The following is a 27,993-nucleotide window of genomic DNA, read 5'->3' on the forward strand; positions in this document are numbered from 1 at the left end:
GGCCAAGGTCTGCTCCCTTCCATTTTTATGGATATTGCAAAGACTGCACACAAAGAAATACCTGCATGTAAATCGCATGCACTCCTTCCATCAAATGTGCATTTTCCCCCCATTGCACCACAACCCTTTAAATGTATTTCCTCCTAAAATATGTATCCTCTCTTTTCGTCGTTGTTGAAGATGCATATTTTTGTACTTTGGGGACCAAAGCTGCAACACAAAATTCAAAGAAGTGCATAATCCAACAGATAGGTTGCATTCCCAGCTGTCGGGAAGCTTGGGGATCTCAAATCTGGCAGCAAAAAGCAGCTCAAACCAATTCCTCGCCCACCCCCCAGCTAGGCTGCAGGGAAGCAACTTCTGTGTGGCACTTCACAATGCACGAGTGGGACCCAAGTAGAAATCTGCAGATTACCCTTCCCATTAAAATAGCCAGGCTTACCCGTTGCCTTAGCAAACCCCAAATGGTATTGCTTCAGTGAGGTCTGTTATGTGAATCTGGTGTGCATAATTCGAACAAAACACTTTTACTTGGATTCATACACAAATATTGGATTTCACACTGCTCAGTACAAAAATACACTATCATGAGATTATACTGTAGACAAACGTGGACTCATGCATTCCATCTGACTTCTTTTTTCCACCAAAAAGATCAGCAAGTGTCACCACAGGAAACATACACCAAGGCCTGCACTATGTTAGCATTGTGGCAGCGGATGTGTTACGTACAACACTATACAAATAGGACAGAAATGCCGTGATTTTTGAAGGATGGGAGTGTTTCTCTTCTCATCAGGCCACCTGGTGTCCTGCTGATTTACAACAGATTTGTCTCAGAAACGGACAGCACTGAAATGTTGATTGTATGTTAATAGGCAGAGATGGCATCGTAGCCAAATAAAATATATAAACGAAGGATGTGAGCTACGCTCAGTTTTTAAAGTCCTACAGGTTCCAGTGGAAGAGAGCCGAGTGTGTACTTGACACCCATTGAGGTTTAAAAGCGCTTAGCTTTCTCATGCCAAGACCCCGTAACCCTGCAGCAATCCAGCAAAGGCAGGCAGAAGGAATGACCTCCAGGTCAGGCCTCAATTTATTCCCTGCCATTGGGAACAGGCTCGGCTGGTGCTGATTGGCCAACCAAACCTGCCAGGAGGAAGCCTGGCCAAGCCTACCAGGACCCAAACCAATGGCTTCGATTTACAAGAAGATTCTGATTCGACACCAATAATAACTTTCTGACAGCGGGACGGACTCCCTCAGGAGGTTCTGGACTCTTCTTCCTTGAAGGTTTTAAAGCAGAGGTTGGGTGGCCATCAGCTATGGATGCTTTAGTCGAGAAACCTGCATTGCAGGAGATTGGACTAGACAATTCTCAGGGTCCCTTCCAACACTATGATGCTATGAGGGTTCAGAGACCCTCTGGAATGGTGTTGGTTGTCATGTGGCAAAGGGGGCTGCAAGAAGATGGAGAGATATTTGACACAAATCGAGGGTGGTGGTGGTGTCAACCTCACCTACGAAAGAGTGTGTTTCTTCCCCTGCTGAGTGCCTTGTGAGGCAAATACACTTCCGAAGAAGAACTTGAAACAACAAAACCCCAAAGTAATAACGAAAATAAGCTATTTCTAGAAGTGTTATACATTTACAGAGTATTCTTTTAAGACTCCCAAGCAGCAGCTCCCAAACTTGATATTGCAAGATCTGACGTATTTTTAGACTGCTCTTTTATTACACACAGAGCAGCTCTGAACTGTTTCAAGTCACCACCATGAGGGTCTTAGCTCTTTGGGGTTTTTTTGGGGGGGGGACAGCTGCTCTTTCGCACCTCGGACCCTTCCACTGACAAGCAAATGGCTGAGGTGAATAAGCAGGGGACTCCCAGAGTGCAGGACACTCATAGAGAGACTTGTTTGGTCTTGGCCTGTGGGACTGAGTCGGTGACACTTCTTCAGCTTAAAATATGAAATGTTAACATTATGCCACCTAGGGATGTAGGGGCCACTGCACACCTGACAGAGAGCCGGAGTGTATTCCTGAATTAGTGATTGTACACAAAACTGCGTGGCACAAGCAAAAGCAAGGCTATACAGAAAACATTTAAAGCGACAGAGAAAGCTTGAAAAGTAACAAGTTATTTCTTGGAACATTTATTAATCTATCAGCAGTATAGACTAGTTCCAGCATCTTTAGGTGACATTCCTGCCCCCGCCCCCAGAAGAGGTAGGAAAACTTCCAAAATAAAATGCAACATGTCAAAACTCTCCCTGATTTAGATGCCTTCCAGATTTAATGAAATGTCACTAACTCATTCCTAATCCCTAAAATTGCACATGAACTCAGAAGTGTAAAGTTGTGTGTCAGTGGGGGCTGTGACTGCATTTCACCACTGTGAAGATATATAGAGCTGTGAGGCTGGTTTTCATTGCCACACGTGAGGTAACAAGATAAAACCGCATCTAAGTTTTGTGTGTTAAGATGGCAGGTGGAGACTCGAATACGGAAAATACAGGAGAGGAAATCCTTCACATAAAAAACTAACATGTAAGGCAGACTCTTCCTAGCCTGGCCTGTTTCCTGACGTGCCAACTTTCAAGGTGTGTGTGGCGGGGTTATTATTATTATTTTGCGTGGAGGAGAATTCTGCTCCCCACCCACTCAGAAGTAGGTTTGCGTCCTTAAATTGTGTTTGAGAAGTCTGGGCTTAGACACTATGGGATTTCACAGGAAGGCCTTGGATGAAACAAGACTCTGAACATGCTTTGGGTTCTTAAGTCACGTCAAACAGCACATCAAACACACAGTCTCTTTCACTGCCCCAATACACACACGTGTGTGTGTGTGTTTTTCCTCCCCTTTGCCATCAGTCTCCAGATCCATCGTGGATGCCCCTGTTGAAGAGGTCGTCTTGCGAACTATGTTGCTCAATCCCTTCGTAATAGGAGTTGCCGTTGTGGAGGAACGTCCCCACCGCACGACCTTGCCGTGCATGTCCCACGGCATCACTGAACACCTTGTTTATCTGTTCCTCAGAAGGCATCCACCAATCAGGGTTGGACGTGCAGTGCATCCTAATGAATTCTGCAGGAAAATGTGGAGTTAGCAACAGCGGCCCACTGGCACCATTAGCTCGCTCGCAAGCTGGGCAGTGGCATGCGGATGCATCGCATTCATACGCCGGGTATATATTCTTGGAGGCAATGCTAAGAGAGCCAACCCCATAGCTTTAACTCTCGCAACATGTAGTCCTTTCTCCAGCTCCCATCAGGGGCTTCAACACACCGTGAGAATTAACGCAGTTTGTACTGGACGGCTGCACAGTGTGGGTTTCCAAAAGCATTTCTGGGTTAGCAATTGAGGTGTTTGGGAGGGAAAGGAGTGATGGGATGCGTGGGATGTTAAGGAACAGCAGCAGGAACACAGGAAAAAGGGGTAGAAAACATCTGTATTGGAAACAAACCCTCTACTGACCAGGACAGTGCTGATTTCATACTAAATAAATTAAAATACTGCACGGAAAAGTGGACATTTCGATTCTGCAAAATTAACACAGGGAGAACACACTGGCATGACTTTTCTTATTTTGCACAACTTATTCACCAAGTCAAGCTATTCTGAACAATGTTGGGCAGAAGATTCCTGCACTGCAGAGGGTTGGGCCCTTGTGGTCCCTTTCCAACTCCACAATTCTGCGATCCTTGTTTTGCTGCTGATGTGGGATGGAGTTATGCAGCACTCCCAAGACAGAGTGCTTACTTTGCCATTTTAATTTTATGCTCCTTTGGATATATTTTTTTCAGCTGTTACTCATAGCCATTGTACATACGTGACTGCAGTTTAATGAAGTTTTCAGAATTTTGAACGACTCTTACTGTGAAATGCTTCAAGATGTGTTTTTTTTAATAACATGTCGTCCAGAAATTGAGTTATAAAGAATGAAATTAACAAGAGCTGTAAAAGCCACACAGAGATACAGCCTTCTATTCTGCCTGCACAAACTGGCAGGGCTTAGGAAAAGGTGGCTTTCTCCCTCCCCCTTGTAGGATTACTTTGTGTTCTAGAAATATAATCTATGGCTAACAGCTTGGGCCCCATTAAAATTAAAACTCCTCCAAAATAACAAAAAGCCTCAGCGAGCCATTCGGAGCAATAGGCATAATCCACTTCAAATGTTGGGTGATTCCACACAGCACCCTACTGTGGGGTTTGTGCCGAGCGAGATTTGCTCAGTGTCCATGCAATGCCCTCAGCAAAATGCTGTACCACATCACCTTCCCATTTAACGTGGATTATTGTTTCCTGGGAAAATCTGAGAAGTAAAAATAAAACTCGCAGAAAGAGTAAATCCATATTAAATGGGACAGAGGGTGGGGTGGGGAATATGGGGTGGCATTTTGATGAAGATGATGTTGTGCAGACGCTGCAAAAAAAGGGGGGAAATTGCATGCAGAAGCCATACCAAGTCTACTATCAGGGACTGTGTGGAAGCTCCCTTCAACAGTCTCAAATGCTGGGCAGCCACCAAACCAACAGAAATGTGTTCGAAACTCTAAATTATGTTTTGCCTAATTCTCCCACTTAATGCTTGCATGCTTTGACTGGTGAGGTATATATGCAATTTATGTGCAAAAAGGCTTGCCACCTGCATTTTTATTTAGTGTGCAATTGAGCACCCCAGTGCTGACATTTAAGGACGGTCTCGATCCAGCAAGGGATGGTTACCAGCATGCAGAAGTACACGCCCGTGCCTGTGTGCAGCCAGTGCAAGTTGTGCACCTAGATGCAGATCCACATCTGCATCACAAACCGGGCCCCACTGAAGCAGATGGATGCATCTTTCAAAGTGCATCCCATTCGGAGCCCAAGCTGCCACCGCACTCACATCTGCTGCTTCCTCAAGCCTCTGAGGGGAGATTCTGCTGCAATAACCCATGCAGCTCAGCAGGTGCTAATCTTCCTGAGCTGTTAACAGTGCTGCTTCAGGGCAAGCCAGCTCTCAAGCAAGCAGGAGCTTGACAGCTGCAGCAATGTGTCTGTCAGGCAACCGAGGTGACAGCAGTCACCTGAGGGAGGGCACACAAGGTGTCAGCCCTGCAAGGGATACCTGGGTCCTGCAAATGCCAGTCAAATGCCTAGTGCTAATAGCAGGCCTGCCAAAGCCACTAGTCCTTAGCGCTCGACTGGAGCCAGTGTGTTTGGCATTTGAAAAGTTCCATTCTGGTGCCTCTACATTTAGATGTCATAAAGGGGAGGTGGAAGAGAAAGAATTTTCTCTCTTCTGAAACCATCTGCTGCTTCACATGGCTATAGCGTGACACGAAAACAACACTGAAATAATCTCGCCGTTGCTCTTTGAAGGTAATAACACCCATTACCGTATTGACTCGAGTCTAATGTGCATCTCTTTTTTTGCCAAATTAAGCTGCGAAAAATTGGGTGTGCATTAGATTCAATGGCAGAATTAGATTCAGGTAAATACGTACCTCACTGCGAGCTCATGCTAGCCGGCAGTGAGGTGCAGGTTCTGTCCCACGTCTCCATTGAGGGGTGAGCAGCTGCAGGCCTCAATGGAGCAGTTTAAAAGCTAGCGAGAAGACATGCAAGATCCTTGCAGAGGAAGCGCATTACATCCGCCAGCAAATACTTTTTGTTGTTGTTTCAAGGTTCTGAATATTGAGGTGCGCATTAGACTCGAGTAAATACAGTACGTCCTGACCTGTCAAGAGAGATCGATGGGTGGAAGCACATTGACACATGAGCAATTGCTGCAGAGAAACCTCTGCAAGGGCGTCATCTATGCCAGTCATCCATCTCTCCCTGGTATTGCTGGTTGCATCTTTTGCTAGTTGTTGTGTACAGTGAGTTGTATGCAGCCACGGCTAGACTGTGGCCATAAGACCAGGATATCGTCTGTTCCATTCCATTACAGATGGTTTCCATATCTCATTAAAAATGGACTTCGGAAACAATTCTATCTCTTATTCTGAAGACAGTGTATTGATTTCAACGAAGAACCACTTTTCATTCAATCAAGGATTAATCGGGACAAGAAAAGCCTCCTGAATTTTTTTTCAAACAGTGAATCCAAGTAATTAGATTTAAATGTGTAGATTAATCAACCTGAATCTATTTTATAATCAAGCTTAATTTAAAGTCTGATTAAAGTTTTAGTTGATTTGACTAGGCAGGGTCAATTATAAGCAACTGGACTGCGTTTTGATGAGAGGGGCTTGGGTAAGAACACCCTTTTTGCTATGGAGGCTGTTTTAATTTTGGCTTCCTACGATGTTGGAGAATGAAAAAGAAAATATTAAAGATGGCCTTGTCATGTAATGAGCAGCTGCTTGGGCTTATTACATAGTAAATTAGTGCAGGAAATGCTAATTATCTCCAAAAGAGGACCTCTTTTGAGGTTTTGGCGGCGGGGGAGGGGGAAGAATGCTTCTCAATGCTGCTCAAACTTTCTATATTTATGAACACTTTGCATTGTCTACTGAGGAACCCTTTAGCAGCCTACAGTAAATTCTGGGGCATATTCTTGTCTAGGGCACATGCTCTGTTCACATGAGGCCAGTTGGGACCTCATTGTCACCTAGCAACAACTGAGAACGCATCCTTGAAAACATACTCACATCTGTGCACTGCGGGGGGAAATGGGTGGTGGTGAGGAGGAGCAGGAGGAGCAGGAGGAGGCAGTCTTCCAGAGACACTTTCCAACCTGTGCTAATTGTCTTAGTGAGGAACCCTTGAGTTCCTCAGAGCAGAGTCTGAAAACTGCTGGATAAACTGATTAGACAGGTAAGTGATCAGTCAACCCATCTCCCACCGATTGATGGCGGAACCTAAGCCCCATGAACCCCATGTTTACAGGAAGCTCCCTGTTCCTTCTAGACCAGACATCTCCAACCTGATGCTTTCCAGGGGTTTTGGACTACAACTACAACCATTCCAACCAAAACAGGTATCCTGGCTGGGGCTGATGCAGTTGTTGTCCAAAGCACTTGGAAGGCACCGGGCCACATGAGAACAGGAAGCTAAGCCTTCTTGCCTAAAAGCCCAAAGCCAATGTGGTGAAATGGAGATTGCGTATGGTGGACACCGAGTGAGAAGATGTAGTACCTCTGAGACATGTTACTTTTACTGGATCCAGAGGGCGTCTTTCAGGACCAGTGTCTCCTGACTGCACTGACCTTTTCCTTTTCCCAAGGCCGCACGAGTACTTAAGCTCATCGGTGGTGAAGACAAATCGGATGAGGTATCGAAGGAGCCTCCGCCCATCTTTCTTTGAGGAGTTCACTGCCTCGTCCCACTGTTTGCTAGTGATGTAGACGGGATAGTTGTTAAGCAACTGTTTGCTCCCCTAAAAAAATAAAAGAGAGAGAGAGCAGAACAGTTTCCTGGTTTTTCAGCAGGCTAACAGGCAGAGAAGATGAAGTCAGTTGCCAAATAAAATAAAACAGAAATTAGGCAGCTGTGAAATGCTGACAGTGAAAACATAGGCTGACGGGAACAAGGACTTGCTCATACTGAGAATGAGCATTAAAAAAAATAGGAAATCATTTGCATTTTCTATAACAAGAACCAGTGAGGTATAATGAACACCTTGAGAGGAAAGAAGCTATTTATAATGTACTTTCGCAGGTAGGTTAAAAAGTGTCAAGATCCAGTGATTGGGAAAGCTATTTAAATATAATTTTCTTTCTTCATCTATTAGAATGTGCAAAAATGTCTTTTGAAGAGTGTGATCAAACAGGCCTTTCAATGGCAGCTGATGGATAGCTACTTCAGACGCTACTTTTTATAATAATTCCATTTACATAATTAACGTATTACCTTTTGTTTAACACCCTTAGAACCTGACAGCAGTTAAGTTGCAGGGGAAACTCTAAAGCAAATAAACAAAAGTTACAAACCCTCAGTTCCCAGAGCTGCATGACTATTAATGAATTCTACGTAAAGGCAGATGACAGCTCTGTGGTGTGGACAATTCGCCCCACAAAATCTCTTGGTTGCTGTTTGCTTAGAATGCCCAGCTAAGGAAGCCCAAAAGCAGGCATTCACCCTGACAGAAACATCTGGGGTTCTGTGGAAGCTTCAGGTGGGGTTCCTCCATGAGACGATCAGTACAATGGCTTGCACTCAACTGCCTAATCAAGGCTTGCATTCAACCGCCAGTTACAAGGATGTGCTATGAATATGTTATTGGACACACTCTTAGGGAACAGTTGAAGAGAAGCAACAGTGAGGTCCACCAGGCCTGCAGCCTGTGTGACTCAGAACGCAGCCCAGAATCCCCAATAGCAGGTTAAGGTTCCACGCTGGATGCTAACTAGTTCCTCAGCAGACAAGTCAAAGCAGAGAAGGTTCCATGTAGAAAGCGAATATACAAAACCAGGGGGTGCTGGGCCCCCATGAACTACCCTGGACCTTGGCCTCCCTTTCTTAAACACAACAAGGTAAATCTTGACACACACTAATGATTCAGGGTAACGCTTAACTGCAAGTGGGCCATGTGGCTGTGGAGAAATAGTTATCTCCTGAAGCTCTGGTGTGGGTCTAACTGTAGGTGAGGGACACTGAAGGGAGAACAGGATATTCCAAACACCTGGAACAAAGTTTCACTCATCTCAAAGGAGCTGAATTGGGTGGCATTTCGAGTCTTATTGGGAGTTTTGTTTCCTGTACAAAGCAAGTGATGAATAGGTGGGCTTTGGGCACTAGAGTTGGAGGTACTGTGGATCTCGTATAACCTGCACATTTCTTCCTACCCTCCCATACAAAGCTGTTCAACCTATATATTTGTAAAAAGTAAACCAATGCCATCTCCTGCGGCAAACATGTAGTCTGATCCTAAGGATGCTCGATTGGTAGCAAGACCCACAGAGTTGAATGGGACTTGCTCCCAGGTAAGGAAGATGTCTAGAATTGCAGCTTTATATTTCACGATTTGGGAAGGGGAAAGTGTGTGAAACACTGATGTTTGCTTAACTTTTTCATGTAAAGAGTATGCAGCAAATTGCCCTCCTGGTCAGCACAAAATTTAGGTCACTTCGCCTGTGGACATTTAAGCCTCAACGTGTAATGTAAAACCCTATGTCCATATGGCTTTTGGGGGAGGGGTGTTCAGATCTCACCGCATTTTTTTCTCAGAGAGGATATTAAAGTTGACCTAATTACAAATGGCGCTACTCAAATATCTCCCTCTTTTAACATTCCCACCCCTCAATTATTGTTGAGTGTGCGCACAGTGATCTAATTACAACTTGCTGCACAGCACTCTAGACTTAATGGCACTGATTTCTGTAAGTGGTGTGTTTCTGGACACAATAACCCTTTGTGAAAAGTATGCTGTGTTTTGGCAGAAATTCATGTGATGTAGTTAACCAACTGAACAAAGCACGTTTTAGCCTCTGTACCAGCATATGATGCTATCTATCCATAGAGCCAGACAGAGACTTACAAAACAGAATGAAAAACCTTCTAACACAACGTTATGTGGAAATATGTAAAAAAAAGGCAATGTTCAGTTATGTGCCTTGCGTTCCGCTTCAGAGAGGCCTCACCTACACTGTCAATTTACAGTGCTTATATATTTTAGCAACTGTCACAGCTTCCTCTAAAAAATCATGTGAACTGAAGTTCAGTTAGATGCCGAGTATTTGCTGTTGCAGATCCCTCACCTAATTACAATTCCCTACAAAGAGGGAATCACTGTTAAATTAGCCTGTAGAGAGGGTATGGGCCAAAGGCTGCAATTGTTCACCACAACACAGCAATGGAAGATGTTTAGCTAGTGCTAACATGCTAGATGTCTCCCATAGCTGCTGTGAAAAGGGCTCATTTCTGTAGGACCATCTCAAATGATGAATTCAGCCAATGGCAGAAACACATCATCAGCTAATCCTATGTGGAGAGAAGTCCGGATGATAGCTGAAATGGTCACATCAACTGGGCATGTAAGTTTTCGAACTTGGATTCCCGGTTTTCGAACGTTTCGGAAGTTGAACGGTCTTCCGGAACGGACTGCGTTCGAAAACCGAGGTTCCACAGTAACAGGGAGTAAGTCTCAAGTTTCTAATGCTTGTCCACTGTATGTATAACTTTTAACATCAGCTGGGGCCTATTACACAATAATGTCCACAATGAGATGTTATCATTCATGTTAAAGTTTATAATGTTTGATATTTTATTATGCTTTTAATTCTTTTGGGAAACCCAGCCAGATGGGCGGGGTATAAATAAATAAATTTATTATTATTATTATTATTATTGGCTTGGTGGGGGAAGGACATGTAAATGGCAAATCTTGCACCAGGGTGTGTATTATCAATGTACCTAGGCTGAGAGTGAATGGTTCTCAGTGTCTTGTAAATGTAGTAATGCACTACAGAAGATAAACAAGAGTTTTGCTGTTACACTTTTTTTTTTAAGTAAAAGGCATATTCATCCAGCATTGCATTATTTCCCTGTGCCCACTTGCCCACTGAAGTAGCCAGGCTCCAGGCACTTCTTATCACCCCTGTACAGTACCTCTGCTGGCTGCTCTGCTGGCTGAGGAATCATAAGCTGATTGTGATGCTGAAGAACAGCCTTCAAGTAATCTAAAACAGTCTGGCAGGGCACTGTAGGAAAAAGAGGGGAAGTGAGTGTACGTCTGCTGCTTACTATTAAAAAGGCAAACATATCAGCGAGTCAAACACCATTTCAGAAAATCCCCAGAACAGTTTTGTTTACTCTTCCTTCCTGAGGTTTGCTCCTTTGTGATGTGCGAAGAAACCCTCAGCAGGACAGCCCTCACCAACCCCTCCCGGGATTGTTGCAAGACTAAAGAAATGCCTCCTTTGGAAGAAAGGTGGGGTAAATATTGGACAGAAATGTAAAATACAGGAAAGGCGAGAAGGGAGAAGAGAATACAGAGATCCTTAAAAAGAGAGAGTCAGAGATGTGGTGGCAGGAAATGTGGATCAAGCATGGGGAAGCTGGGTTGCAGCCAGCCATACTGTGCATGATTTTGATGGGCTCACCCATGTGTCAATCACAAGGCCACCTCCCCCACTTCTCACAGCAGCCCCACGATCTCCAGCATGAAGCATGCCTCTTAATTTCCATCATTTGGGGTGGATGTGGGCAGAGCAGTTACACCTAGCAAGACCCTTCAAGCTACGTGCAATTTAGTAGATGGGCAAGTCACTAAGTACAGGTGGGTGAGGAAAGAACTGAGTGAGCAGTTCAGGGCAGGCTATTCATGCCAGCTGCCAGCTGCTGCGAGCAAACACTGCGAGCAAGAAAGGGAACGGACAATGAATAAACCAGTAGGAACTCTAACATGTAAGACGAAGTTTGAGGCAGGAGTAGGGAGAAGCAGGGGGGAAATGTGAATGGCAAGCGGGTGGATAGAGTTACATCACTGCACGTCAAATTTAGCAGGGTCAGTCCATTGCTCAGTCTAGCTCAATAGACTGGTTGGCAGTGGCTCTCCAGGGCTTCAGGCAAGGGTCTTCTAGAACAACGGTGGGAGAGTGAGAGAGGGCAGCAGGCTACAAAATGCTACCTGGCCACTGACACCTTTTCTCATTAAATAGGGGCCTTGAGATGCTGATTCTAAAGGATGAGAGTTATCAGAGCATCGTCTATATTGGGATGGCTGATGCAACCAGGGATGATGGGAGTTGGGAGTCTGACACCACCACCCTTGGTCTATGTTAAGTCATCTGAGGACACAGGTTACACCAAAGAAATGTACTGGAGTATATTTATGCCTGCCTCGCTGGAATTTGTAGGAGGCTAAAGGAAACTAGCTAAGTAGAGGTTTCCAAAGGGTGGGTGCTACACTCATAGAGGCCCTGCCATCCTATTTGAAAAGGAGGGAACAGCCCTCTGGACTTGGAAAAAATAGATATTCCTAGCCAACCTTTCTGTTGAACAATAGTACTGATAGCATGCTAATCCATTTATTTAATTATGAAGGATGATGTTTTAAGGACAGAACACTTTATGTTAGTTACGCTATTGCAAAGTGACAAGTAACAATATCCTGACACGAAACGTGTTTATTTGGAACTATGCCTCTGCATTCTGGTACATCAAACATCCATGGTGGCCTTGATCCTTAAACCAAACAGCACAAACTGATGTTAACAGGATTTATAGATGGTAGTCATTGGGCCTTGCACCTTATATATCTACAGCACTAGATGTCTCAAATGGTTCGGTTAGGATTACCTGGAATGCTCTCCAGCTTCCGTCGGAGTTCCTCATTTTCTTGTTGCAATGAAATTACCTCCTGTTCCAGCTCTTGGCAACGAGGACAGTAACCTTCCTCCTCCTCCTCCTCCTCCTCCTCTGGAAGCGTGGAAGAGGACGGGTGGCCATGGGACTCGGAGGTTGCTGGGGATGTCCATCCACCCAACGTGTGCACTGGAGAGGTTGAAAGTGGATCCATGTCGGCCAAATGGCCAAAATCACTCAAGGAGGAAGCATTCTGAGATGGAAAGCTTCCAGAAAGCAAATAGTTTTGAAGGGAATCAGTAAAGACTCTCAGAAAAGCAGAGGTTTGCTGCTTCTTGTGCATGTACTGCAGCTCTAGGTCCAAGTTGTCTGACGCTTGGCTATGGACCATTTTCCCAATCTGGCACTGCTCTGGTCTTTCACTAAAGCTCAGGCTCTCCTGCTTAACACAGGAAAGCAAAGACTGAGTGCGGCTGTTGTCCAGAAGTTTCCCACCACAGTTTAAAAGACTAAGAACCCGGCTGCACTGCTGGGCAAAGGCATCCAGAATCATACGGCTCTCTGAAACAGAAGAGGAGACAAATCACAGAAACCCAAAGTAGAGACAGTCTAGTTGGCTAGCTGGATAGAATGAGGAAGTAAAGGTAAAGATAAAGGGACCCCTGAATATTAGGTCCAGTCGTGGCCGACTCTGGGGTTGCGGCGCTCATCTCGATTTATTGGCCGAGGGAGCCGGCGTACAGCTTCCGGGTCATGTGGCCAGCATGACTAAGCCGCTTCTGGTGAATCAGAGCAGTGCACGGAAACGCCGTTTACCTTCCCACCAGAGTGGTACCTATTTATCTACTTGCACTTTGACGTGCTTTCGAAGTGCTAGGTTGGCAGGAGCTGGGACAGAGCAACGGGAGCTCACCCCGTTTGCAGGGATTCGAATTGCTGACCTTCTGATTGGCAAGTCCTAGGCTCTGTGGTTTAACCCACAGTGCCACCCGCGTCCCGAATGAGGAAGCAGATTGCAACAAAAATCCAGAATACTTTATGGATGAAAACAGCAAGACAACATCACATAGACACATTAAATTCACCAAGGTCCTGCATCAGCATCAGCATCATAATAATCATTACTGCCTCTCTGCACATGAACCAACCCAGGCCCTGTGTCTGGCACTCAAGGCCCTCCTATTTGTGCCCCTTCTGAAGGAGGTGCAGATGATGGCAACAGAGAACAGGCCTTTTCAGTGGTGCCTCCCCACTTATGGAATACTCTCCCCAAGGAGCTATGCTTGGCACCATCACTATCTACTTTCAGGTGCTAAACAAACACATTTTTCTCTAACCAGGAAACTGGCCCTTAATTTGAAGCATTTTAGATATTTGTGGCCCCTTTCAGTTATACCTGCCTTTTATATGCATGGATGTGTTCTTGGCATCCCTCACTCCCCAAATACTTGATGAGGAGAGGTCTGTAGCCTGCTTTCTAAAGGTGGGGGGAAAGCCAAGCAGGTCTCTTATGGGGTGGGAGAGGGGGGACACATGCCATCTGCAATGCTTTGGTGAAGGGCAATCTTAACTTTCAGTAGGGAAGGGACATGTTTGTGCAGAACATCCAGACGACTGGTGTATTGCATCATCAGCATGTTGGAGAGGAATAATGGAACTTTAAAGACATTATCTCAGCCCATGCAGAAGCTGCTTCTCCATGACAAGATCCTGTGTGGCAGAGAAGACTCTTAAATAAGTCAGCCACACAAGTAGGGCTGATCACATAGTTCTTTTGGATAAATAGTTCTCACTTGGTTGGGGAAAGTATCTAAAGAGCATTCCAGAGAGCCAGAGTGATGTGTTGCACAACATGATGGCTTTGGGCTGGGAAGACTTGGGTTCAAATCCCTGCTTTGGCCATGAAGCTCAACAGGTGGCCTTGGGCAAGCCCCTATGAATCAACCTCATTAACTTGTTTGCTGCAACAATCACAAACAAAATAAGGTTATGCACACCCTATATGAAGAAAAAGGAGAGGACACAGATGCCGTAGACAGAAGCATACGAGAGAGGGAACTGTCCCCCAAGTGGCAGCCCTGCATGAACATTCAACACATTTCATGCATGCCCTGATCCCCTTGCTGACAATCAGTGTGGTGATGGTAAATTTTGGCTCGCACCAGCACTTGTTCAGAGGGACCACGGACCAAAGGTGGAAGATACCCAACTGCAAAAATGCCATTTTCAATTCCATTTTACTGAACAAATGGAGGTAAGTGTTGTCAGTCTTCCACTCAGATGCAGAACTCTGTAGATCTCACACATCTGCAGCAGTCTAGTCTACAGACATCTGATGAAAACTTCCATAGGGAGACATACACCTGCAGGGTGAACAATATGACTAATGGCTAGTTTGTCCCCCTTTCAACCAGTCATTCCTCCAGGCTGCCTTTCCTTCATAATCAACCCCACCCCATGTGAACGCAATGTCTACTTTGGTCCAGGTACCCATCCAGACCTAAGACACTGCAGGACCATGGAGAGCTCCCAGGAACTGCAGAAACTCTATGCCTTATTCTAGCCCTGATGGATTCTAAAGCTCTAAGGCCACCACCCAGCATGCTGTCATTTTAGACTCTGGAATGTGTCCAGGGGTGCCAACAGATTTTAAGAGTCCAGTACGTTGTATGTAGCTTAGACCTTCCAACCCACTCACTAAAGAGGACACAGATTTGCATAACATTCACATTTGCTCTGCGTCATATGCAAATGTGTGTCCTTTTTTTGCAGGTGGTGTGGAGGACCCAAAAATAAAATAAGTTGTTTCACACATAATAAAATGTCTGACAGACAGAACAAATGAAACTTTCCAAGCTCAGCCTGTTGAATTTCTGCCTGCCACACTGTTGTGAAAGGCAGATGAACCCTGCTTTCCCTCAATGCCAACCCTAAACCAAAGCCCACCTGAAAACAGACGGCTCTAAATCCATCCTGGACACATTTGGTGGAAGGAAGCTTCCACAGGAGTCACACAGCTCTAGAGAATGAGAAAACAGGAAACAAAAAACTAACGAGAGACTCCTGCTAACATCATGATCAGATGATAAAAGAATAATGAAAATGTAAATATCAGTATCAGCCTCAATATAAGGTTGCCTTCCCTCATTATTCACTCACTCCATTTCTCTTTTGAAAAATATCAAAGGAAGATATTGATTGGAACTTTGTAATTCAAATACACAGCAGTTTTTCATCCGTTTTAATCCTATAATCAGATTCTAGACCTGAAGCTGTATTTACTGTGCGCATTTTAATCAGGATGATCCCAAGTTCTCAGAAGTTCTCTGCCTTTTGTCTCTCCCCTGCACCTCCTTCCATCCACAGAAGAAGAAACATATGAATGGAGACTTCAAATTACATTATATATGCTGCGTTAAATATTATGATTTCCCCTAGATTGTAGGAATGATCTACTTTTGATGCCGCAAATTTAAATGTAAATGACTTATCACATTTTAAAATCAGGAAAAGATAAATTTATAGATATGGTAAAAGGTAAATGACCCCTGGAAGGTTAAGTCCAGTCAAAGGCAACTATGAAGTGTGGAGTTCATCTCGCTTCAGGCCGAGGGAGCTGGTGTTTGTCCACAGACAGCTTTCCGGGGAGATATAACACCAAATGAGTATGGAAGCTGTAGCTGTCCTGAGTCTCTTTTATTTTTTACATATTGAAAAAACGATACCACTTATAGTATCAGACTATGCTGGGTACGTTCCAACCAATAGCTTAAACCGGGATGACCAACATGGGGCTCTCTAGACACTGTTGGGCTCCAAGGGTGTTTCCAGCCTATTCCTATTTTCAGCTGGTATTCAGTCACATTTTGGCAAATTCAAGCTGCACCATTATGGTTGACTGGAGGTCCTGCACAAACAACATGTTTCCCCTAAGATCAGGCTTTCCGTGATAAGGAAATGATGGGAAAACACACTGAACAGTGTTGGTAGCACTTGTTTTGACACAAGACCATCTAACCTCCAGACAAACGAATCAGAATAAATGCTCATGAAATAAGCAATGCTGTAAAACCTTTCTGCAGAGTCACCAGGGTGGATGTGCAATAAACAGGGCATCTGGAAGAACCCATCTCTCACCAGCTCCACTCATCATGGTAAATGATTGGAGATGATGGGAGGTGAGATCCAGCAACATCTGGAAGTAACCATGTTGGCTGCCCCAGCTCCAATTGTTGCAAATCTTAAAACCCATGAGCATCTCTAGCTATACATTTTGCAGTGGTACATGGACCTAATGGGCATAAGTCACGGTAAAAGAGCGAGCATGCGCGCGCGCGCACACACACACACACACACATATTTATATGCAGCTTGATATATTTACATTCATTAGGCAGACAATGCATGTTCATTTCTTATGAAGCAACCCAGTAGAATATCTGCATGTTTTCTTTTGTAAGAGGGCTAGTAAGAGATTTTATTTGAAGAAGAAAATTGACCAAAGGAACCCAGAACATTTCCCTAAGTGTCATATCCTCACAGGTCCTGGGGTGATATTCTTAGGAACAATTGTTTATAGCAAGACTCTTAAATCATGTACCAGTGCATCTTCTCTGAAAACTGCAGGTGCCCAAACAAAATTACAGCTTGTGGTGGGGAACCTTTTTGTCCTACTGTAGGAATGGCACCAGCTGGTACAATGAAGGAAACAAGGCGGAACTTAAAACAGTCTTGGGTAGTTTCAGCAACATTTTACATACCAAAATCCCTCAGATCTTAGCCTCAACTGGATGCTGGATAACAGTTCCAAATCGAGTGCTATTAACAACTGTGTGGGTGTAAAGGTTCACAAAAAGAACATAAAGAGGCATGGTGTTTATTTACGTGCTTGGGTGCACTGTTCTGATTCAAAAGGATTATCCTGCCAAAACTAAAACTGTAAACGGAAGACTGAATGTTCACGTAGGAGAAACCTACAGAGCAGAAGGTTTGAGAGTTAGCCTTTCACTTACTGAAGAGGCATTTTGCAACCCTGCTCAAAACGTGCAGAAAAAAGGCACATTCCTTCTTGAACTGAAAACTTTAACAAATCAAAGAAAAACTACTTGCACATGGAAAGTTAATACATCAAGCAAGGCTTAGAACCCTTTCACCCAACTCACTAGCCTTCCAAGTGCAGGAAAGTGGCATTTTGTTTTTAAACCCTGGAGGACTTTCAAAGAGGCAATCCTTGCCTTGATCGTGGTCGGAAGTCCTACAGGTCAACTCAACACCTCATGAAAATAGTCCCTTACTGATGTCATGAAACAAATAAGCTCAAGGTGGCTTTGCATGTGAAGGCAAAGCAAGCTGGCGATTCACACTTCCTCCTTTTGAGCCTCGGGGGTCATGTGCAAATGGTGAACTTGTGAGTTTCTCATGTGGTACAGTGCTCAAGATATGGAGACAACTCACAGAGCTTACAGCAGAGAATGTGTACGTATTCCCCTCCATATGTTGCTTCAGAAGAACAAAAGGCAGTCTTGTGCTGAGCAAGAGGGAACCCCAGCTGATGACGTATCTCAGCCCCAATGGCAAAGCATGAAGGTATGTGTGAGTTCAGCAGAAGGGTAAGGAGGAAAAGGGGAAATCATTCTCCCTCCCTCTTATTTGACCTAAGAGTTCTGAAGTACTGGAAGCAGTATGCCTCTGTGCACCAGCTGATAGGAATAACAAGGGGGAAGAGTGTGATTGCGCTGAGGTAGGTCCTGCTTGAGGGCTTTCTATAGGCATCTCGTTGCCACTGTGAGAACAAGATGCTGGACTAGACGAGGCCTTGGTCTGATCTTTTTATGCTCTTAACATGCAGAGCTGATCTCAGACTTTAAAGGTAAAGAGACCCCTGACCATTAGGTCCAGTCGTGGCCGACTCTGGGGTTGTGGCGCTCATTTCGCTTTATTGGCAGAGGGAGCTGGCGTACAGCTTCCGGATCATGTGGCCAGCATGACTAAGCCGCTTCTGGCGAACCAGAGCAGCGCACGGAAACGCTGTTTACCTTCCCGCCGGAGCGGTTCCTATTTATCTACTTGCACTTTGACGTGCTTTCGAACTGCTAGGTTGGCAGAAGGGACCGAGCAACGGGAGCTCACCCCGTCGTGGGGATTCGAACCGCCAACCTTCTGATTGGCAAGACCTAGGCTCTGTGGTTTAACCCACAGTGCCACCCGCATCCCAACATCTCAGACTTGACACCTGGCTAACTAGCAATAGGGAGAAGTGCAGCTACTCTTAGCTTTTTCAACATACATGCTTATTTTACATGGCGTTAGTTGGTGGCAAAGGTGTGGATCTGACCTCAGATGCCACTGCAGCCCTGTTAACTAGGCAACTGCAGAAGCTGTCATAAAAGACAGATGGTGTGATACAACCATGTGTCCAATGAACATTCTGGTATGGTAAGAGTACTAACTTAGGGTTGAGGCAGAGGCGATATTTGTCATGTGGTTTGCCATTTCTGTGGTTTAACAAATAGCCGGAAAGAGGTTGGGTAGGAGAGATCAAGCCAGATCAGGACCACGGAGAGAGAAAGGCTTTAACCCAGTGTCTCAACTGGAATTACCGTATTTTTCGCACTATAGGACGCACTTTTTCCCCTCCAAAAATGAAGGGGAAATGTGTGTGCGTCCTATGGTGCGAATGCAGACTTTCGCTGAAGCCTGGAGAGCGAGAGGGGTCGGTGCGCACCGACCCCCCTCGCTCTCCAGGCTTCAGGAGAGCCCCACCGCCAGCCCCACAAGCTCGGGGGACAGCGGGAGAGGCGCAGCGCGCCCTTCCCGCTGTCCCCCGACTTGTCTAGAAGGCTGGCGGGGGGAGAAGCCTGCTCCTCCCCATCGCCAGCCCCGCAAACTCGGGAGACAGCGGCAGGGGCGCAGCGCGCCTTTGCCGCTGTCCCCCGACTTGGCTAGAAGGCTGGCGGGGGGAGAAGCCTGCTCCTCCCCGTCGCCAGCCCCGCAAACTCGGGAGACAGCGGCAGGGGCGCAGCGCGCCTTTGCCGCTGTCCCCCGACTTGGCTAGAAGGCTGGCGGGGGGAGAAGCCTGCTCCTCCCCGTCGCCAGCCCTGCAAACTCGGGAGACAGCGGCAGGGGCGCAGCGCGCCCTTCCCGCTGTCCCCCGACTTGGTTAGAAGGCTGGCCCAGCCCCGCAAACTCGGGGGACAGCGGGAGAGGCGCAGCGCGCCATCCCGCTGTCTCCCGACATGGTTTGGAGGCTGGCGGAGGGCTTCCTCCTCCCCCAGCCCCGCAAGCTCCCAGAGCGATGCCAAAGCTGCGCGCAGCTTCGGCATGGCTCTGGGTCCCGTTCTGGGGGAGGGGGAAGCTCGGGCTTCCCCCGCCCCAGCCCCGCGCCTGGCGGGGGGGGAATAATTTTTTTTGGCCTTTATTTCCCCCCCCCCCAAATCTAGGTGCGTCCTATGGACCGGTGCGTCCAATAGTGCGAAAAATACGGTACCTTGCATGCTTGCAGTTTGCAATGAGAGGAAAGTTCCCATTGGTATACCATATTGCAAACATGCAGGGGGATTCGAACTAGAACCCCAATCTCCTGGTCCCAATCCAACCTGGCACCCCACAAAAGGAAACATGAGATGACTACAGTCACAGGGATTGTCTTTCAAGAGGCTGCATTGGGCTTATATAGCTCATGAGTTGTACACTTCTAGCAATACCCCTCTAGAATTTCATGTGGCAGTCTATTGTTGGGAGATTCCAGGGATTGAATCTGGGATCTTTGGCATATGAAACAAGTACCTTTGCCACTGCCCTCCCTGCCCTGCCCACATCTAGGTAAGCAGCAGCAAGGCCCTTATTAGGAGGGCGGATCTATGCCTATATGGGCCACTTTTGAAACTGACTCAGCATCTCATACGAGCTTTTGGCCATCGGCCACTGGAAAGACAGGAAACAAATAGTACAGCAAACAGCATATAAAGTAAAACATACTACCCAGCTATAATGCAAGATGAACAAACTGGGAATAAAAATCACTGGGTGATGGGGTGGCTTAGTGTCATTCGTTAAGACAGGCCTGTAACGTCAAACCATATTTTGTGCAACAGCTCTGTGGAATGTTTGAACAGGGTGCATACACCCTAAAAACTAACGTTGTTGTTGTTTAGTCGTGTCTGACTCTTCGTGACCCCATGGATCAGAGCGCGCCAGGCACTTCTGTCTTCATGCACAAGTCCAAATCATGCCATCAGTTCTCTCCCCTCCTCCCTTCAAAAATATTTTTGAATCTACCTTGTGATTTGGCCTTGCGTGCATTGGATTTTGTGCAGGCAGACCCTGTGCAAACATTACAGTGACATGGGCTGTTCTGGAGGTGCTGGAGATAGGACAAAAGTGGAAATGACAGAAGGGGCAATCTCTGCCTCTCACCATGCATACAAGGAAGGTAGGGGAGAGCAACTTCTGAAACGCACACTAATCCATCACCTGAAAAAATCACAAGGTATCCCTGCTTCAGCTCCAAAACCAAGCTCTCCCTATTCTTCAGGTCTGTGTAACTACTCTCCCTGTGGGTTGATTTTCTGGTGCCAGCAATGGTTTTATATAATTAGGTAACTCTCTGCCTGAAGTGACTAAAATGTTTGCATTGTTAACAAGCCTCGTTTTGTATACAAGTCATTCTTCCTTGAAAAACAATCCTGCAATGCTGAAACATCTGTGTCCCTTCAGACACAGACACACACACACACAGAAAAATTTTAACAGCAGTTGTACAAAAGTGAAAAATCATAACAGCAACTTCAATATTCAGCTGGTGTGCTGCTGTTTTGCTGCTACTTTCCACAACAGCTCTGCATATTTCTTACCTAAGCGTACCTTCCATTCTCTTAGACTAATAATGCAATGACATTCTGTATCCAATCATATTTACCAGACAGTTAAATGCCTTCTGAAGGGCATTCCAATTCTGCAAAGACAGCACTGGTGTTTTGATAATGAAACAATATTCTGATCCCTCCTTTCGACCCAGTCAATCTGAACTCCCTCGAGGACATGAAAAGCAGAATAGAAATAATTTACAAGTTTAGAAGACCTGTTTATTTAATGTACATGGGGGGATTTACACAGAAGATGTGACAGCGAATGCGGATATTCAGAAAGCTTTATTGGCAGGGCAGAAAGAATAATCACATTTTTAATCATTTACTTTTTCCATTCTGCAAATCAAAGAGATCTTCATGGGATCTGCAGGAACTGAAGAAAGCAATGAGCTATATGAACTTCATAACTGTTGAAAATGTTTGCAGCTTTTTGCAAAAATTATTGGGAACTGTAGCATTATGAAAGTGCAAGGAATGCTTGCCAATCACCCTTGAACTGTGATTCTGTTGGGAAAGAACAACTATTACACCAGTTTATATCTGTGGTGTAGATACTCCCTGCGAGAACAAGAGAGGAAATTGATAGGACTGTAAGCAACAGAATGGGTTACACCCAGATCTCTGGAATGTGATGATGTGATGTGACACAGCTCTTTGAATTGCATGTCTTGGTCCTACCATCACTTCCGACGGTAAGAGCTGTTTGGCAGCGGAACAGACTCTCATGAATGGTGGTGGCCTCTCCTTCCTTGGAAGTTTTCAAGCGGGGGTTGGATGGGAAAGGTTTTGGGGTACACCTGTGTAGCAGAGTGAGAGGTGGTCCCCCTCGCAGAGCAGTCTCACACCACAGGGCAATTTGTGCATGCACATGGGCAGGCAAATCACAGGAGTGCTTATTGTCAACCTCCCTTCCAGTCAGGCAGTGAAAAACTCCTCCATATTATTAGCCCCACCAAAATGGTTAGTTCCTTCACACAAACTCCCCAGGGGCATGCAAAGGAGGCCGCTCACAGCACATACAGCTTGCACACTAAGGGAGGGGCATCTGATGGGTGCAATGAATTTGAAGGAAGCAGCCCTTTAAAAAAAAACAAATGAAAAACCATTGCATTTGCTGGAAAAAGGCAAGCAGCCATCAAAGCGACCAAACCAGGCTTTCATCCCCCCCGCCCCCCCCCCACTGCATTCTCCTATATAAATAAATAAGCAAAGGCTGTGTCAAAATGAACAGATGAGTTGAGATGCCCATTGCTATCAAAACCAGATGGTTGCCTCCCAGTATTCAGCCTGCTCAGTCAAACCCTGACTATTTTCTTGGACCCTCAGTATATAAAATGGGGATGCTGTTATTTGTGATGGCAAACAAAAGCAATCATGCCTGCCAAGCACATACTATAACAGTCAGCCTTTCAGCTCTGCTAGACAGAAAGTAATTAGAATGCTTTTAATGTCCAAAAGAATGATGCTGATAGGCTGCCACAGATGTGTAGATTTATGAATATTTATACGGTGGTTTATAGCTGACACTTTTATCAGTTGAAGAAGATAAAATATCTGCCTGACTCAAAAGCTTGACAGTCAGGTTAATAAAATCTCATTAAAGAGAATGACCTATGCAATTATATAGGATTTATTGTAATTCATTTTTGATTGTAGTCTGCTTAAAGATGCAATTTCCCATTTCCTGGTGCCAAATTTGGGCTGCATATCAAGAACTACGTGAGCTCTAACACCAAGCCATCAGTAGGAAAAGGAGAACAGAGAGAGGGATAGAGAGAGGGAGAGATGCATTTAACATCTTAGTAGGTTATACCTTGAGAGAGAGAAAATATTTTGATCTACATCTCAGTTAACACTCCCACACCAAGGCTCAATAAATTTATTTATATATATGTATATATTTTAAAAAAATCAAAATCTACATGCACACATCTCTTGGGGGGATTTTTTAAACAGTCTGTTTTCTGCTAACGGGCTGTATCTAGAGTCTGTACATTTTACAGAAAGCCAGTCACAGAAGAGTGAGCTGTCACTCCAATGGTCATTTGTGTCCTGTGTTTTTTCTCACCTCATTGGAGAAGCAGTGTGCCGCTCTCATCCAAAAGATCAGGTCACAAAAAAGCAATAATCTTGATCACAAAGCAGCGGCAATAAGAAATTTCTATCAAATGCTAACCCATTTTCAACAGAAAGGTTGAGGCAGGGCATGGAAAACTTTGTTCAGAGGGTGTCTTAGGTTTTTTATTTTTTAATGTTTATCTAGCAAGAGTATCTACAACAGTTATTACAAAATAAAGAAAAAGTCCCTTTTGGGGGCAGAAGTCATATGTGCATGATGGAGACAAAAAGTAATATAAGAAGCCTTTCGTATGCGCCTGTACTGTACAGTTAGGCCATGTTGAGATTTTTTAAATGCAAGGGGTTGGATTAGATGACACTTGGGAATGGCTTCTAACTCTACAATTTTCTGATTCTATCACTATTCCTGTTGGTAGCATCTCTCCAAGGATTCAGGCTAAGCTCATCCCTATTTCCCAAGAACCGTTTAAGATCTGTTATTATAATCATTTACAAGAGCACAGCCTTTTGCCAGCTCCTCCCACACCTTGAACCCTTTGACCTTTTTTTTTTTTACATCCATATTTTCAGTTCTATCCTATTACTCACCTGAAGGTCGAATGCGCACCAGGGGAGTTAATTTGTTAAATAAGATCCAAAACAAGATATGCAAGCAAGCTTGTGTTTGTACTTTTGGTAACGGATGAGCATGTTTAGCCTGGAAAAGAGAAGATTAAAGCAGACACAGGATAGATGCTTTTAAATATCTTGAAGGAGCAGACATAATCTGTCACTCCTGAGGTGGGTTCAGACTGCAGGGAATCAGAATCTGGCTGAACATGAGCAGAAACTTCCTAACAGCAAGAGCTATTTAACAGTGGAAGAGGCGACTTCAAGAGTAGGTTGTCCTTCTTGGGAAAAACTGAAGGAGACCCTGGACACCTGGATGCTGTAATTGCAAGATTCCACAAGACCAGACCTGATATGTATCAGAATGAGTGGGGAGGCGACTCCCAGGCATCAGAGTAGATACTGGTAGAGGAAGCGAGATAAACTTGAATGGGGAAAAAAGCCCAGTCCTTCAGCTTTCCCCTGGTTGGCTTTATATGGCAGTGCTTCTGAAAATGTGAGTGGGTCCTCTTGGGGACGTGGAGATGGTCCAAGACTCCTAGAAGGCAGGTGCAAATGGGGTTTTTTTGGGGGGGCGCACAGGGGGACGTGGAAGGAGGAAGTCACACAGCCAACAGAGAGACTTTTCTTGCTACCTCCCAGACTGCTTTGCTAACCATGGGAAGTAGAAGAGATGAGCAGGCATCAGATGAGGACTTCTGGCTTCCTTCTTCCTCTCCTGCCTCCTTTCCAGGCTGGTTTTTAGAGGGAATCAGAGGCCCAGCCTCCATACTATATGTTTAAGGCAGTATTATACCACTTTAAACAGCCATGGCTTCCTCCAAAGAATCCTGGGAACTGTGGTTTAACTATCAATCCCTCTTCCCAGGGAACTCTGAGAATGGTGGCTCTGTGAGGGCAATAGGAGGTCTCCTAAGAACTCTCAGCACCTGTAACAAACTACAGTTCCCAGGAGCCATGACTGTTTAAAGTGTTCTGGTGCTGCTTTATGTGTATAGTGCAGATGGGGACATGTAGCGGCCACCTAGCCCACTTCTAACACAGAGTGCCCCCAAGCCACAAATTCTTACAACCACTTGTTTTGCAAAGATTTGGTACACTTATCTGGGCACACAGTCAAGAAAGCCTTTTCCAAACTCAGCGAAAACAGTCCAGAATCCTGCTCAGCAATTAGTATCGTGGAAGGGAGTATTGTGGACGGCAGCAAGGACTGGTCAGAGGAGATCAGGGGTAGAGAACTGAGGGGGCCCACTCCCTTTTGGGGAATATGGGCACCCACTGTCCCTACCTTCCACTGGTAAACCATAATCCCCCAGGTCCCAGCTTCCATTAAAAAAAGAGAAAAAGTTTCTAGCATATGTAATATTTTAGGTAGGAGACAAAATGTGCACACAGCATTCTCAATTTTTTTGTGTGAGAAACTAATCTGCTGCAGATCAAACCTATCCATTCTTAAGGAAATCAGCCCTGAGTAAGGAGAGATCCTGAAGCTGAGGCTCCAGTACTTTGGCCACCTCATGAGAAGAGAAGACTCCCTGGATGTTGGGAAAGATTGAGGGCACAAGAAGAAGGGGACGACAGAGGACGAGATGGTTGGACAGTGTTCTCGAAGCTACCAGCATGAGTTTGACCAAACTGCGGGAGGCAGTGGAAGACAGGAGTGCCTGGCATGCTCTGGTCCATGGGGTCACGAAGGGTCGGACATGACTAAATGACTAAACGACAACAACAAATCTGCTGCCCACCTTGAGTGTTTTTACTCTCTCACTCCTGAAAAATGCCTGCTCATGCCCAGGGGGGAAAACCGGTGGAGCAACAAGTGGGCTAGTTTCAACCCACATTCACACACCCCTTTCTATCCTTCATCACACAGGTGAACAAAAGGCACTGTCAGAGTTCAGGAGGCATTTCGGCCAGAGAAGAGGGCAAAGCAGGGTCTGTGAGGGGCATGGCTTTGGAAGAGAAGGTGTGGCATGGAGAGAGTCCTGTGGGATGGACATGGAGGCATGGAGGACTGCATTTTGACCTTTTGGCCTGAGTTTTCTCACCTCTAGATTAAGTCCTGCTGCTACAGTCGCCCTCCATGCCCTTCTTCCCTCTGGGCTAGCAGCTGTGCGACGAGAGGAAAAATGGTGATACTGAAGACAGCAGATTGAATCCAGATGCGGATCCCAACACCAGGAAATGTTCCCCACAATTAGGATCTAAAGCACCCCACAATCTGTAGGGTGTTTTGCACACTCCCTCGCAATAGAAGGCTGGCCGACAGGTAACTTGCAGTCCCCAGAGGCTACTCCCTAGCTTTTCCCAATTTATTCATTTCTAAAGGAAGAGAGTCTAGACTCTCTGGCTCGTAAAACCCTTTATGCAAATTCTTGGAGAGGGTGGGTAAGATGCAGGCTGTGGTTATTCATCAGCAGGTTTAAGGTGCTTTGTGCATGGGCAGAGACTCTTTTTCCATTCTGCTATATATTATCGATGTTTGCCTTCCGGCACTGGAAATTTTAAACCAGTTCAGAGAGTGAGCAAATGTGAAAAGCTTCTGAAGGGTTGTGGGTTTGAGATGAAGTTGGGGAGGGAGAGGAAGACCTTCCCTCTAATATTTTAAGAACCCACCTATGTGGGATACTCAGACTTACGGTACCTCCAACCACAGTTTTGAACCTTTAGCTTCACTGATCTCTCTTTCACGCACCTTCTGTCAAATTATAAACACTTCTCCCCTCTCCAGCTGTGGGGATGCAGCTATATCCAAAGAACCCTACAGCTTTTAATAGCAGGACAAGCAACTCAAAGCCCAATAGCCAAGATGGATCATAGTCAGCTTGCCTAACGCTTTGTCAGCTGCAAGGCCGTTTCCAAGGGATGTCCATCAACATGCAACTCAGCAGCGACATGACGCCTAAACGCAGAGGTGACCTCCTTGGTGTGTGAACCAATGGCACCAGTTCCTCATAAGGACTGGTGTAGGGCAGTTGCCAAGAGCATTAGCTAGGGGACTTCCAGTTCCCATCTCACCTGAACAATGAATTATTCCTCTCGTTCTCAGTTCCCTCTCTGATCTGCAGTACTGTACAGGGACCCTTGGACCAGCCTATACTGTTGCAAGCGCAGGAGTCAAAGCCTAGGGGCCAAGGTCCCTTCAACACCCCTCAATAAAATATCTGAGGTGGCCAGACCCCCTTCCGAGTTGATGGGCATTGATATTCAAATGGTGTGCCTGCACCACATCATGTGATTGATTATGCGCACCATGTGATTGATTATTTCCTTCAAGTTGGCACCCCTGGTCGTTAAAATGATGGCTAGCGATCACTCTGAGCACTGCAAATGCGCTTCTCCCCCTACAAAACGGATTGTCGTGTGCTCTGCACATGCCCAGAGGCACCCTTGCTACTTTGCACAGCGCCCTTCAGGATAAGCTTGGGCGTGTGCGTCTGGGTGTCAGAGGGAGGAAGCTGAACTTCTCTCCCCGCGAAGGCGTGCCAGAAGAGGCATCACACGCCAACGACCGTGGCCAGCAGTGGCGTAGCGTGGGGGGTGCAGGGGGGGCGGCCGCACCGGGCGCAAATCCACGGGTTAGGGGGCGCAAATTACTTGCCTTGCCCCGGGTGCTGACAACCCACGCTACGCCACTGCTGGCCAGCCCCCTCGGCCAAAGTTGGTACCTGCGCTGAGCTCCAGGCTGCCGCTTCCCTCGTTGCTGCTGCTGCCGTTGCTGCTGCTTGCTGCCCCCTGGTGGCCGTGGCCGTACCTGGCCGACGAGGACGACGACGAAGCGGCGGCGGCGGAGGGAGCCGCTGCCTGGTGTCCCAGCTGCGGAGCCGGCGTCCGGGGCGGGTGGCCCTGCGAGGCTCTGGCGCCGGGGTAGGAGCCGTGCGCCTGGTAAGGCAGCGGGTGCTCGCTGACGGACGACGACGACGACGAGCCGACGGCGGGCAGCGGCTGGAAGTGCTGCTGCTGCTGCTGCTGCCCGACGCCCGCCCTGACCTGAGGGATCTCCACCATGGTGGGTCTCTCGTAGCGCTTGCTCAGCGCCGGTCTCCGGCTGCCGGGGAAGGTCTTGAGGGCGCTGTAAGGGCTGCGCTGCTGCTTGTAGATCTTGGCCACGCTGGGGCCCTCCTCCGCCACCGCCTGCATCGCCTCCTCCATCGGCAGCGCCCGCTCGCTCGCTCGCGCTCTCCAGAGCCCCGTCTGCCGCCGCCGC

At 46.3% G+C, this 27,993-nt stretch overlaps 1 protein-coding gene across 2 annotated transcripts; it reads right to left on the minus strand.

Moving 5' to 3' along the window:
* Nucleotides 1-110: 110 nt before the first annotated feature.
* BEND4 (BEN domain containing 4) lies at nucleotides 111-27,993 on the minus strand. Of its 2 annotated transcripts, none has more exons than XM_082238202.1 (5): nucleotides 27,455-27,993; nucleotides 12,226-12,792; nucleotides 10,534-10,625; nucleotides 7,123-7,363; nucleotides 111-3,084 (listed from the first exon to the last, which is right to left on the minus strand). In XM_082238202.1, the coding sequence occupies exons 1-5, from the start codon at nucleotides 27,936-27,938 to the stop codon at nucleotides 2,867-2,869; spliced, it is 1,602 nt and encodes a 533-aa protein (XP_082094328.1). In that variant the 5' UTR covers nucleotides 27,939-27,993; the 3' UTR covers nucleotides 111-2,866. The 2 variants fall into 2 exon arrangements, with proteins under 2 accessions (XP_082094328.1, XP_082094329.1); XM_082238203.1 differs by having other exon boundaries at nucleotides 2,947-3,084; nucleotides 7,194-7,363.

Source organism: Podarcis vaucheri (assembly GCF_965113315.1).
Source record: "Podarcis vaucheri genome assembly, chromosome: 9".
In the NCBI taxonomy this organism is placed as follows: Eukaryota; Metazoa; Chordata; class Lepidosauria; order Squamata; family Lacertidae; genus Podarcis; species Podarcis vaucheri.

Bases quoted from the DNA above. Each gene is read 5' to 3' on its own strand.
- BEND4 (XM_082238202.1), bottom strand. From the start codon at position 27,938: ATGGAGGAGGCGATGCAGGCGGTGGCGGAGGAGGGCCCCAGCGTGGCC. The intron at 12,793-27,454 runs GTACCAACTTTG...CTTCTGTTTCAG, and splicing joins CAGCCTGGAGCTCAGCGCAG to AGAGCCGTATGATTCTGGAT. The intron at 7,364-10,533 runs GTACTGTACAGG...TTATTTTTTTAG, and splicing joins CAGCAGAGCAGCCAGCAGAG to GGGAGCAAACAGTTGCTTAA.